The sequence below is a fragment of the Megalobrama amblycephala genome, linkage group LG14, assembly GCF_018812025.1.
Source record: "Megalobrama amblycephala isolate DHTTF-2021 linkage group LG14, ASM1881202v1, whole genome shotgun sequence".
NCBI classification, from domain to species: Eukaryota; Metazoa; Chordata; class Actinopteri; order Cypriniformes; family Xenocyprididae; genus Megalobrama; species Megalobrama amblycephala.
The window spans coordinates 19,563,505-19,578,091 of NC_063057.1; the positions used below are offsets into that span (position 1 = coordinate 19,563,505).

General features: G+C 37.8%; 2 protein-coding genes across 2 annotated transcripts in view; one reads left to right on the forward strand and one right to left on the reverse strand.

The window, feature by feature from the left end:
- The window catches only part of kdm7aa (lysine (K)-specific demethylase 7Aa), an 80,949-nt gene extending 74,411 nt beyond the window's left edge, over positions 1 to 6,538 (reverse strand). Inside the window, exon 1 of the mRNA XM_048155089.1 lies at positions 6,428 to 6,538. The gene's annotated coding sequence lies outside the window, so the exon portion shown is untranslated. The remainder of the gene's footprint in view (positions 1 to 6,427) is intronic.
- Positions 6,472 to 14,587, forward strand: part of sema3c (sema domain, immunoglobulin domain (Ig), short basic domain, secreted, (semaphorin) 3C) — a 71,312-nt gene continuing 63,196 nt past the window's right edge. The window contains exon 1 of the mRNA XM_048155090.1: positions 6,472 to 6,604. Within this exon, the coding sequence (XP_048011047.1) occupies positions 6,472 to 6,604 (133 nt within the window). The remainder of the gene's footprint in view (positions 6,605 to 14,587) is intronic.

Here is a 14,587-nt window from a genome sequence, read left to right on the forward strand (position 1 = left end):
TTCGTTGATCTTCAGAACACAAATAAAGATATTTTTGATAAAATCCGATGGCTCAGTGAGGCCTGCATTGCCAGCAATGGTTCAACCTTAATGTTATGAAGTGACGAGAATACTTTTTGTGTGACAAAAAAAACAAAATAACGACTTTATTCAACAATATCTAGTAATGGGCGATTTCAAAACACTGCTTCATGAAGCTTCAAAGCTTTACGAATCTTTTGTTTCGAATCAGTGGTTCGGAGCGTGTATCAAACTGCCAAAGTCACGTGATTTCAGTAAACGAGGCTTTGTTGCGCCATAAGCGTTTCGAAATTTCAGTGGTTCACCACTGGGGGGCGTGACTTTGGCATGACCTTTTAGTGTTTAATGCTGTTATATTTGACATTTAAAAGAGTTTCCGTAATCTTGAAGATTTTGTGGTTACCATTGTGCTGAAGAGTAGATATGGTAAACACTATAAGCAATGACTGTGCTAATGCCAGTGACAAGTAATATTTTACTTGCTCATTAAATATACATGTTAAATAAGTTATGTTAGCATGTGCTGTGCTAGCTGTTGATTTGAACTGAAATAGATAAGATTAAATGATTTCCAGTACTTAGGGCTGGGCGATATATCGCATGCGATTGTCACACGCATTTCGTCAGTAAAGCCGGTTCCCTGATTACCGCTAAATCGCCATCACCTGCTTTCAAATGGAGCGGCATTTAATAGACAGAGCCGTAGATCACTGACAAGCTACACAATATCATGTTCATTATCGCAGATGAATCGCCTTCGATAATGAACGCAATATTGCGCAGCTTGTCAGTGATCTACGGCTCTGTCTATTAAATGCAGCTCCATTTGAAAGCAGGTGATGGCAATTTAGCGGTAATCAGGGAACCGGCTTTACTGACGAAATGCGCGTGACAATCGCATGTGATATATCGCCCAGCCCTACCAGTACTACAATTCTGGTAGTTTGAGCAACTTAATTTTTTTAAGTAATCAACCTAAAAATATGTGTTTATGCTACAAAGTTCCTCTAACTCAATGTAGCTTGTTGGTTGAACGTAAATTCACTCAAAGTTGTCATAACTCAACAAAATTGATATACTGTTGCATTATTTTTTTTTGTAGAGCCAAAACATTATTTTTTTAGAGTGTAAGAGAGGTGCTATCCTAAAGTTTGATACTCGCACATTGTCTTATGATACAATAAAGCCAAAAATTCTGTCAATCAGATTTTTTTTTGGCCTACCCACCTGAAACGTAACAAGCGACAACGATCAGGACATTTTGTGCTGGATAGCTCAGCTTAATACAACTTTTTGTGATACCAATTTGATGAGACTCAATAAATTCTAGACATCTATCAAATGTTTTATGCTCAACATTAAAGAAATACATGCTCCAAGGCCATTTTTACTACAGTTGTTAGCTAATGGTTTTAAGTCATAAGATGGTGGCAAAGAGCTATTCTAACATGTGTTGTTATGAAAAGAGAGAGACCACAAAGTGATGCATAGTGAGAAATAAAAGGACATTGATGAAATTTACAGAAAAGCCGCAATATTAAGGCCTTGACGAAACCTGGTCATTAAGCACATAAACAATGAAGGATTATGTCTCATTTAAGGGTTGTGATCTTAGAAGTTTGAACATCAGCTCATGCTCAGTGTCGGGCCAGTGATGGATCTATGATAGCCCGGTGATGACTTTAGCAGCTGTATGTATGTCTGGCAGGCCCTGACCAGCAGTAGAAAGCCATTGCTGTCCAGAGAGCGGTAGCCTCCACCCAGCTTAAGAGCTACTCTCTAATACTCACTGCCAAAGACATTTCAGCCCACTGCAGTTTATCATATGCTCAAACAAACATACGCACATGTATATACATGCGCACCCTTGTAAATATGCACTAACTCATACAAAACACCAAGGAGACTTTTTCCTTCTCCCCATCACAAACACTCAGGCAAACACTCTCACTTATAAACATGCTCTACACAAGCATACAAATTCATATGGTCCTGTTGTACATACACTCATGGGCAAAAAAGAAAGAAAAAAGGGCCAAGCCAAAAATGGCAAAAATATTTAGTGTTCTTTTAATGATCAACCATTTTAAACACAAATCACTAGGACATTAGCAAGAATTTCACAAATACTGTAACTTAGCATGGAATAGCCTTCACCAACTTGCAGACAGCTTTTTACAGGAAGAGTCAGTGTTGTTCGAATCAATGTTAATGGCTTACATGAGTTGTTGAAAAATGTCTCCCAGCTCGTTTGAGTTTAATGTGAGACCAAATATTCACAATAGGGTTCAAATCTGGACTCTGAGAAGGCATGAGCCTTCTCAAGCCACTTCTTGATTGTCTTTGCAATTTGGGCAGGTGCATTGTCTTGTTGAAAAATAACAAGTGATCATTCCACTTTAGATAACTTTTTAATTGTGGGAAGCAAGCCATTCAGCAATATTCTCCTGTGCTCCAAAGCATTCAATGAATTTTCACAGTGAAGTAGTTCACCAATATCAGCAGCTAAAAAGGCTATCCATACACCTGTTCCTCCAAGCTTCACAGTGGTAGAGATGCATTTATTATTATGTTTCTCACCAGATTTTCGAAGACACTGCTCTGGAGCATCACCACACAACTCGTGTTTCATTGTGATTTATTACTTCACACACAACTTCCCGTATTTTGCCAAAAACATTGAGACAGCAATGGGTTTTTAAATATTGCATTTGCTTTGCTAATTTCCTGACTATTCCTGACAATTAAAAGCTTAGTGTTCAGCCCTTTAGGGCTTGGCCCATTTTCTTGCCCAGGAGTACAGTGGCATGAAAAAGTATGTGAACCACTTGCAGAATCTGTGAAAATGTGAATAATTTTAATAAAATAAGTGAGATCATACAAAATGCATGTTATTTTTTATTTAGTACTGTCCTGAGTAAGATATTTTACATAAAAGATGTTTGCATTTAGTTCACAAGACAAAACAATAGCTGAATTTATTAAAATAACCCCATTCATAAGTTTGTGAGCCATTGATTCTCAATACTGTGTGTGGTTACCTGATGATCCACGACTGTTTTTTTTGTTTTGTGATGGTTGTTCATGAGTCTCTTGTTTGTCCTGAGCAGTTAAACTGAGCTCTGTTCTTCAGAAAAATCCTCCAGCTCCTGCAGATTCTTCAGTTTTCAAGTATTTTTTGCATATTTGAACCCTTTCCAGCAGTGACTGTAGGATTTTGAGATCTGTGTTTTCATACTGAGGACAACTGAGGGACTCAAACACAACTATTAAAAAAAGGTTCAAACATTCACTGATGCTCCAGAAGAAAACATGATGCATTAAGAGCCGAGGGGTGAAAACTTTTGAACAGGATGAAGATGTCCACATTTTTCTTATTATATTTAAATATCGTTGTTTTTCATTTAGTACTGCCCTTCAGAAGCAACAGAAGATACTTGCATGTTTCTCGGAAGAAACATTAAGTACAATTTACCTTGATATTTGAATTCAAAAGTTTTCATATGTTTTAATATGTTTAAAAAGTTTTAATATGTCTGAGGCGTGGCTACATCACCATGTAACACATTTGAATAATGCCGCCTGCTACTTTGGCTCTTCCTCAAACAAAAGTATTTTTCTAACAACTGCCTTCTGAACCATGCAGTTCGAAGCAGGTCAGTGTGTTAATGGACATACAGTTTTTACCCATGATGTAAAGAAATGACAGTTATAGCATCACATCTGAAATAAAAGAGATATACAATAAAGAATCACCACTGTGAAGAGTCCTGCACAAGTATAACAAGCATAATAGGGTGAATAAATGGCAGAATTTTTTTTTTTTTTTGGGGGGGGGTGAAATTAAAAATTCTTTTAAAATGATTTACCTGAAAGCTGACTATAACACTTGAACTTCAACCTGACACTGCCTCCTAAATATGTGGTGCTCATGGCGTAAGATGCTGAAAAACCAATGAGATACATCAAAGATCATCCATATAGCGGATGACTCCATACAAAACAATTTAAACGGCACCCAACATGGTGTTTTCTGTGGTATGCATGCACTTGTGTTTACTGTGAACACACCCTGTGCAGTGTGCTCATACCTCACTGAGTCAGACATGCACTGTAGATGTCTTGTACAAAGTTCCTATCAATCTTTCACATGATTCATGTATAAGACATGAGCAGAGAGACTGTGCTATTCTTACTCTGTTCTTTGTCCTTCTGCACTCTCTCTGCTACAAAACAAACATATTATTAATATATAATTATGAACTACATGTATTCTTATTTTCCAAGAGTGTTCTGGTCAGAGAAGGCTGTCTGTTCTCCCTGGAGCATGAAGCAAAAGTTATTCCACAGGAAATCAAACTTCTCCCCATGTATTATTGAACTTCTGTTGTCCCATAATAGAGGAGAATAGAGAGGAGAGAAACACAGGGGAGTGTCCATTCATTCTTTTGTTAGAAGTAAAAAGAAGCATCCATATCTTTGAGGTACCACTAACCTGACATTCTTATTACATTTTAAACAAGACGTCCTCGTGTAAAGGTAAAATAATGACTCAGACTGGACAGGAGCCATTGTTTATACGGCAATGGTTAAAATCATAACTGAGTGGATCAATCTCATGCCACTTTCTCAGACTAATTAACTAGAAGACATACAGGAGGCCTTTAAGGAAAAAGCTTTCAAGCATAACTGTTATGACATAACCATTAAAATATGTATTTTAACTGGCTGCTTTTGAAACACTGTTGATTTTACACTATATCAAAGACATTTACTCACACAGAAAGTGGCTAATGTTTCAAATGTGAAAAATGTTGAACTTTTAAAGGAATGTTGTGGGTTCAAATACAAGTTGAGCATTATCAAAATCTGTAGAAAGGTGTCAATTACCACAGATTATTTAAAATTGTCCCTTATTTTGTAAAATTGCATGCACAGTAATGCATTTACAATGGATTATGTATGGATAATGGATTACAATAATGCATTATTTTAGGTATAAAGTTATACAAATTGTCCTTCTACAGCTGAAACTACTTTAAAAGGTGAATTATAGTAACTTACCAATGTAATTCTTGTGATTTGCACATATAGGGTTAGTAGTCTTATATCTTATGTAGCAATAAGAATCTTTCTTTATTAAGAATATAATTCCTGTAAGCAATGTCTATTTTCAAACTTCATATATTTTTTGCTCCTACTTTACTTTATAAAATAAAAGAACAAGAATGAATTTCTTGTCTTTAAAATCTAGTTTTCCCATGCCCAGTAGGGCTGTAACGATATGCGATATGAAACCGAAATCGCGATACGCAGGTACAACCTTTCGCGATTGAGAAGGCAGAATCGCGACACACCCTACCCCAGAGTTATCCTTCCTGTCCAGATCCAATGCTACCACATTTTTAAATTACTATAAGTATTAGGGGTGTAACATTTATCGTAGTGGGTGTCTCAATCAGCTCTCTAGTCAGTAAGGTTTCGGGCACACATTGAATCTTGCAAGCAGGTTTAAACGTTTCTCAGCAGTCTCTTGCATGGTCGGTGAGAAAAGTCGTGGCTTTCTTTCACCGCAGTGCACAGCACCAGCTGTGCTCACAGAAAAGCAAAAGACGCTTGCGATGCTTTGTTTAAGAAGTTCTTGGGGCCGTTCACATATTGGTCTTTTCCGGTGCAAGTCGTTATTATTTTCAAATGTAGCGCGCGGCAGGCGCGCTCATAATGGGATCAACGCGGTCGCGACGCGCATGCAATTCCAACTTCCAGAATGCCGCAAGCGCACCGCAGGTCGTGTGACAAGAATCAACCGATCAGCTATGGCCTTTCCGTAACAAAACATCAAAAGCTCAGCCGAACAGCTGATCATAGCTGTACATGGTGTTTTTTATATCTTTCTCCACAATATATCTCGTCGTAAAACAATGCAAGGGCAGAAATCATTTATCCTTTGAGAAACATCCTGATCCTCTTGGAGAGCTCATTCATGGTTGCAAGCAACGACCGACGCCACGGGAGCGCAAGCGCTTTGGAAGAAAGCGGTGGGCCGCGCCTCACGCGTTTTTAGACGCGACATGTGAACGGCCCCTATTCTAATTCTAAGTTCATGTTAAATTTAACATTTTTTTTCAGGCAGACAGCCCTTTCAACTTTAATTTGAATACAGAAGGTTTTTATTAAAATTTTATATTTATTTATTTTATTGAAATGTGATCTTGTATGTACAACAAGGAAAATTATTGAAATTTGTTCATGTTTTTTTAATAAATCTTGTTTGAATTTCAGTTTCATTTTGTTCAAAAATATCGTGATACTTCGTATCTGAACTCCGTATCGAGATACGTATCGTATCGTGACCTGAGCGTATCGTTACACCCCTAATGCCCAGCATCCTTTACATTTCTTTTACCCTGTCTTTGCAGGTGGGCTGGTCTGGGTGTCTCCTCAGCAGTCATGGGGAGGTCAGGAGCACTCTGGGTTTGGTCTTTGGGGACGAGCGTGCAGTTGTTCCTTCCCCTCGTCCTCTGTGTCACCTGCATCCATGGTCTTTCTCCACCACAGCCACGAGTCCTCCTGTCATTTCAAGGTAAGAATGGTCAATGTCATTCTCCAATCAAGGCATTTCCTTTTAGATAGGGATACTTTAATTACAAGAATGCTTCCTGATGTTATGAAGGCATAGCAGGGTGGCATACAGCATTCTTATGTAATGACTTCATGTCCTCTTTTAAGTGAGGTCACTTCCCTTGATAAAAGCATTCTCATCAGAATGCTTTAAACCAGATTGAGGGCTCAATTTGTTCCTCATTACATCCGCGTGCTGCTGTTCAACATTGCTAAGATACTTTTTTTTTTTTTAAAAGGACTAGCTGAAATGAAAAAGCTTTTACTATATTAAATTAAGGTATGTTGTTTATTGATCAAATGGCACGTGATATTTTGTTCATTGATTGGCAGAGAAAAGCTCCATATTGAACTTCTACTTTTGGATTAGTGCCTATGTGTTAAAGTTACATATATATTTTTGGACACCGAACTACAACAAATGGCTGGTAGGGACTACAACGAGCTTCTTCCCGGGTTGGTAACATCAGGAACCCCAAAATTTACATAAACCCTGCCCCCGGGTACAGGCAACAAAGGGGTGAGGCCATGTTGGGCTGCTTTACAGAAGAGGAAGAGTTGTTGTAGTAGAGTGTTGTTGCCTTGGATTTGCACAAAAGATTAACATGACGGCACATGCTAGTCGAAGAGTTGAATCAACTCCTAAATCATAAATTTATCCACTAACCATTCAGATTGTCCAGTTGCACTCTAAAATTAGTAACTTCTTCCTGAGTCTCTCATCAGTGTCCGACTCCGGTTTGAACAATGTAAGTCTGAACACAGTTACTGACAATCCTCATTTTGGCTGCGTGAGATTCTCCAGCTTTGTTGTTGTTGAGCAACCGAAGCACAAGCTGTTAAAGCTCCGCCCTCTTCTGGAAAGGGGGCAGGGAGCAGAAACTCATTTGCATTTAAAGGGACACACAAATTCGGCATGTTTTTGCTCACACCTAAATAGGGGCAAATTTGACAAGCTATAATACTGTAAATGATCTGTGGGGTATTTTGAGCTGAAACTTCACAGACACATTCTGGAGACACCAGAAACTTAGATTACATCTTGTGAAAAGGGACATAATAGGTCCCCCTTAAACTAAAGTGTGGTCAGGAAAGAAGTGAATACTTTTTGGGAACACACTGAAATGCGTTATTAAAAATGAATAAATTATGGAAAATATTTTTTGCTTGTGAATCACAGCAGACTTGCACAATCCTGAGTTTCAGTTGCTATTCAGTTTTTCCAAAAGTGATCCCTACTGCAGATGTTTTAATGGGCTTTAATGATAAAGTGTTTGTTGAGTTGAAGTGCTAAACATCACTGAGACGTTTAATAAATGTTTTTTGTTGTTGTATATCCACAGTATTACATAAAGCTTATATTATGTGCTTGCAACATTATCTCTGAGTGCTAAATCAAGAGTTATGTTTCCATGACTTTGATCATTCTAATGGAAATGGCTGAGCTGGTCTCATATCAGATGTCAAGGGTGATCTTTCCTCTTTTATCTGCTGTAGCAAACATTTAATATAGTTGAGTAAGGAAATGGGTGGTGTGTCACTGCATAGGGCATCTAGACCGTCATGGTGCAAGATACCAGTTGCTCGGCTTGCTGGGAAAACATTTTCATTTGAAGGTTTTCTGATCTGAACGGATTTGATACTTTTGCTGGTGTAACCTGGACAATGTAGACAGGTTGATTCAGGCATATTAAACAATTTGTCATGACTTCAATGAAATCGGTTAGCTTAGATTTTACCACATGAAACTTTAAAGGAGAAGTCTTTTAAAAATCTACCTGAAAACATATATGGCAAGTTATTAAAATCTTTGTAGTTTTAGTAAAAAGTCAAGTGGTTTAACCATTAAGTGAAATGTAGTCCAGTTCTTGCTTTATTCCTTAGTATTTTTCATTGTCTGGTTTTGTCAGTGGTGGACATTTGTTTCTTATTTTTAACATTTCAAACTGTTTTTACATGCTTTCCAGCTTTCTTATTCCTTTCAATTCATGTTTTTGGCCTAATTTGTCATTCCACGCTTTCTCCTTGTCTATCCAACACATTCCCTAGTGTAGTCATCCGTCTATGTCTTATGTGCTGAAAAGAAACAGTGGGAAGCTTTGGTAATGGCGACATAAGTAGTGTCAGAGTGGATCGTGCCATGGAAAAACTCTGCTCAGACTCAAAACATTCTGGAACAGTTTTGTGTCTTTCTGAAGAATGCCACGTAACATTCACTGTCTGAGACTAATAAGGACATCCTAAATAACCAAACGCCCTTGTTCTGCCATTTGCAAATTAAAGTGCCCAAATATGTCAGATCTGTTTTTCGAGCCAGATCTTGGTCTTAGACTATTCACATTCAAGTCTTTTACAGGTGTGGATTTGAGTAATGTCTCTGAGTTTGAGATGGCCTCTGGAGAAGTCATCCAGTCCAGAGACCTCTGCAAATAATTTTCGTTTTGAAAAAAGATTTCACTAGGTGCTATAGCGTAAATACCAGAGATGTCTTGACCATTGAAAAATCAGATGTATCTGTATTTTGGAGATTGTTTCATGGTAAATTAACAATGTAATGTATAGCCTGGGAATCTATCAACAGAACAAATTTATGAGGTCCCAGTTTGTCATCTACATGATTTAGACATCCCTTTAGTCCCTTAGACCTTTTGGATCATTTTCATCCAGTTTCGGAAGAAAACAGATGTATAGGTTAAAACATTCCAGTATTATCACAGAATAGGGGCTGAATATCTCAGCTGCATCGCAAGAATGCTCCAGATGTTCTGGGGTGTTTGAGGTGCTCCAGTAAAGTCACATCTAAAAGCATCTTTATGGAGAGAGCTGGGAATTTTGGGTGTCTCTGAGCTTCCATGATTGGGGGGGTTGGGGGGAACACAGTGGAAACGGTATTTTCAGTTGATTATGGAATTTATTTCCTTAATGAAGGAAGAAATAAATGGCAGAATGCAGCTTTTGGAATCTAATTAAATAAAGATAAAAATGCTATGCAATGTCAAAATTTATGAGCATATTTTACTTACAACTGTCCGAAAATTTCCAGTGCATTCCTATTGGGTGTTCTGTAAAGTTTGTCTTTGCCAACAACAGTAACCAAGGGCGGCAGAACTTAGCAAAGGGTCAGTTACTCTATGTGATTTCAAACCAAACTAACACCTTGTGAGAAAATAAACCAGGTTGATAAAGCGGAGGTCAGAGTGTTTGATGGTGAGAGCTCTTTTGAAACTCGATTCTGAGGGTATATTGGCGTAAGGCCAGATTTGAGTGCTTGTGCCGTGTCGAGAGAAGAGTTGCTGCCTCTGAAATTCTTCCTATCTCTGCCTAATAATCTGTTCATCCAATTCAATAGCTTGGCAATTGAAACTCAATAATAAACTATGATAAAGCTGAACCATGTGGTCCCATTGAATAATAAAAAAACATCTATATTATCCAACACTAAATAGGGATGGTGTATGATAATAAGTCTCCCCTTAGTAATCAGAAAGTTATCCAACAGATTTGTTTTATTTGGAATCTCAAGATACAACCCGGATTCCGGAAATGTTGGGACGTTATTTAAATTTAAATAAAATGAAAACTAAAGGACTTTCAAATCACATGAGCCAATATTTTATTCACAATAGAACATAGATAACATAACAAATGTTTAAACTGAGAAATTTTACAATTTTATGCACAAAATGAGCTCATTTCAAATTTGATGCCTGCTACAGGTCTCAAAATAGTTGGGACGGGGGCATGTTTACCATGGTGTAGCATCTCCTCTTCTTTTCAAAACAGTGTGAAGATTCAGCACCCGGACTCTTCTACGACGAAAGCCATGCTGTTGTAATAGCTGCAGTATGTGGTTTTGCGTTGTACTGCTGAAATAAGGCCTTCCCTGAAATAGACGTCATCTGGAGGGGAGCATGTTGCTCTAAAATCTTTATATACCTTTCAGCATTCATAGTGCCTTCCAAAACATGCAAGCTGCCCATACCGTATGCACTTATGCACCCCCATACCATCAGAGATGCTGGCTTTTGAACTGAACGCTGATAACACGCTGGAAGGTCTCCCTCCTCTTTAGTCCGGAGGACACGGCGTCCGTGATTTCCAACATGAATGTCAAATTTGGACTCGTCTTACCATAGAACACTTTTCCACTTTGAAACAGTTCATTTTAAATGAGCCTTGGCCCACAGGACACGACGGCGCTTCTGGACCATGTTCACATATGGCTTCCTTTTTCCATGATAGAGCTTTAGTTGGCATCTGCAGATGGCACGGCGGACTGTGTTTGCCCACAGTGGTTTCTGGAAGTATTCCTGGGCCCATTTAGTAATGTCATTGACACAATCATACCGATGAGTGATGCAGTGTCGTCTGAGGGCCCGAAGACCACGGGCATCCAATAAAGGTCTTCGGCCTTGTCCCTTACGCACAGAAATTTCTCCAGTTTCTCTGAATCTTTTTATGATGTTATGCACTGTAGATGATGAGATTTGCAAAGCCTTTGCAATTTGATATTGAGGAACATTGTTTTTAAAGTTTTCCACAAACTTTTACGCACTCTTTCACAGCTCTGCCCATCTTTACTTCTGGGAGACTCTGCCTCTCTAAGACATCCCTTTTATAACTAATCATGTTACAGACCTGATATCAATTAACTTAATTAGTTGCTAGATGTTCTCCCAGCTGAATGTTTTTTATAAAATTTATTTCTTTTTCAGCTATTTGTTGCCCCGTGCCAACTTTTTTGAGACCTGTAACAGGCATCAAATTTGAAATGAGCTAATTTAGTCAATAAAAATGTAAAATTTCTCCATTTAAACATTTGTTATGTTATCTATGTTCTATTGTGAATAAAATATTGGCTCATGTGATCTGAAAATCTTTTAGTTTTCATTTCATTCAAATTTAAAAAACATTCCAACATTTCCGGAATTCAGGTTGTAAAATAAAAATTAAAATAAAATACTACTATCATGTAAAAATGTTTTTTTTTATTGCATTATAGTAGGCTAATAATAATTTAGGCATAAAAAATGGCGAAATAATATGTCACAATGACCAAAATTAACATTTAACTTGTGACGAAGACATGCTCTCTGCAAGAGATTCACACAATTACATGAGATTTATTTATTTATTTATTTATTGGTGCAATACTGTTTGGGAGGAGACAGCCAGACATTTGCACATTTGCCAATGTCATGAAGTCAGCTTGGTTAATAATGCATTTACTTCAATTAGGACACAATCGCAAACAGCGTGTTAACTTGGCTCAGCCCCTTTGTAAGGATAATGTCTGTTTATCAGTTCTGACCTGAATCCACCCTGTCCAAAATTTGCTTTAAGCCACATGTGTGAACTTGAGCCAGGTAACACAAGGCAACACCCTTTGCAAATAAAGGAGGTCATGCATGCTTTAATTGATACCCATGTTGATCTGTCCATGGGTGGGTTGTTGTGGTTTTTGGTTAACCCTCAGAAATGCAAGGCATTTTTGGAATCCTTTATAACGTTTTCTTTCCAATCATGAGATGAACATGGATGTTTGCCCTTTAATGCAGCTTTTTTATGTCACACACACACAACAGGACTAATCTGACCTTTACATTGTTTTACTAGCTGTGTCAAACTCTGTTTACATCAGCTGACAGTTCTGTTCTTTGTTATTTATAAACTGATATTTAACAGAGTATTGACTGAAGCAAGTCATGCATTTCATCTCATAAGCCTTGTTGATGAAAAATAGGAGATGGACAAGGCAGCTGTATGGGAGGACATAGCTGGGTGTTTTCATTTTGCGACGAGCCATCATCTATTACAAATTTATGCCAGTTTGCGTGCATGCAAAAATTTTCTCTTTCCACAAAAACACGCACCACATTTTTGTCCTCTGATTGTTTTGTTCATACTGCAATTATGCAGTATTAAACCTCTCTTTTATCCTCCAGCAGGCCACAACATAGCATTTAAGAGTGTATGTGTGCCATATACCAACAATGCCATAATTTGAGATCATTAAGCCTTCAAACATTTATGAAAATACACATTCGGAACTTTAAAAAATCCTCATCTATAAGGGTTTGATTTTTATCTTAATTATAGCCCATTTAAAGCAGAAAATCAAGACTAACATTTGCTCAAACCCAATCATGGCCAGGGTAAAACATTCTCTGAATTTTTTACCCCAGATATCACTTTGAAATGACTTGAGCCAACATCACATTCATCGTCTATAAGGTAACGTCTTAGGCATAAATCATTTCAGCGCTGTAGATGAAGCCCAGAAGTGTGATTTTAAACAATCCATTCAAAAGACTTAATGTTGTACTTTGGTTTGACTGTAATGGGTTTTTGAGAGAGCTGACCTGATACATGTGATATCTCACACTAAGGGCCCTATTTTAACGATCTAAGCACATGGTCTAAAGCGGGCGGCTCAAGTGCTCTTAGGGCGTGTCCGAATCCACTTTTGCTAGTTTAACGACAGGAAAAATGGTCAGTGTTGCCCTTATTCTCTAAATGAGTAACGGGTGTGTTTTGGGCGTAATGTGAAATAAACCAATCAGGGTCTCATGTCCCATTCCCTTTAAAAGCCAGCTGCACTCACGCCATGGCGGATTCACTATTTACATGGTGGAATTTGCAAGCGGAAATACTGAACGCTTCTCCAGCGAGGAAATGGATCTGCTCATGCATATGGTTAAAGCACGCGAGCAGACCGTATACGATTCCACCAAAGCATTTTTATCTTTAAGCACACAATAATAATCTTTTTCATTGTATTCCTTTTATTTTCAATATTTGGCATGTTTGCGTGCTGCTGCGCATCCCTGTGTGTGTAATAATCAGAGTGTACGCGCGTTGCGCACCAGCCTAAAGGCGCATATTACTGACACACTCTTTAAATAACAAACAAATACTGCGCCATTGACTTTAGACCAGGTTTCAGTTGGTCAATGGCACAGTCTATTTCAGTTGTCTCAAAATAGTAACGCGCCAACAATGCACCTGAACACACCTCGTTTTCAGACCAGCACGCCCATGGGTTCACAAATGGGCACAAATGCATTTGCTTTTTAAACAACGTGGCGCAGGACATAAAAATGATAACTGCACTGATATAAGCAAAAAAACACTTGCATCGTGCCTGGCGCCACATTGCGCCGGGTGTATGATAGGGCCCTTAGATATTAAAAATAAAATAATTTTTGATTTACATGTGAGCTTTGTTCTCAGTAGTTGTTAGCTCATTGCTAGGTGCTTGCTGGATAGTTGCTAGGGCGTTGCTATGCAGTTTCTAGGGTGGTTGTTTGGGCATTGGTAGGTGGTTTCTTTAGTGTTTTGCTTAAGTTGAATAATACAAAACAAAACAAACAAAACCACAAAACAATACATGCAACAAAAATAAAAAAAAAAAAACACATCAAAACGATACAAAACACTGTACACATGCAACAAGAAACAAAACAAAAAACAAAACATTCAGAAGCAGAAAAAAACAAAGTGCAACAAAAACAAAAAATACAAAACAATACACACAACAAAAATAATAATAAAAAAACTGCAAAAACAAAACAAAACACAGCAAAAAAAAACAATAAACAAATTCCAACAAAAACAAAACACAAGTCTACTCACTAGGCAAGTTACATATAGTCTAATACTGTACTTAAGGCTCATTCACACTAAGGACAATAACTATAATTATAATGATAAAGATAGAGATAAAGATAGTTCTAAATATCATTCAAAATATAATAGAATTGCAGACTCCACACCACAACTATAAGATGACAGAGAAACTATTTAGTTGGAATCACTTTCAGAACAAATAGTTTTTTTCCAGCTGATGAATGACATTGGCAGCCAATCAGAGTGCATCCTGCTTTAAAGAGCTCGAGCATTTAAAGTGTCAGATGACACTTAGAATAAACAGAATGATATTGTT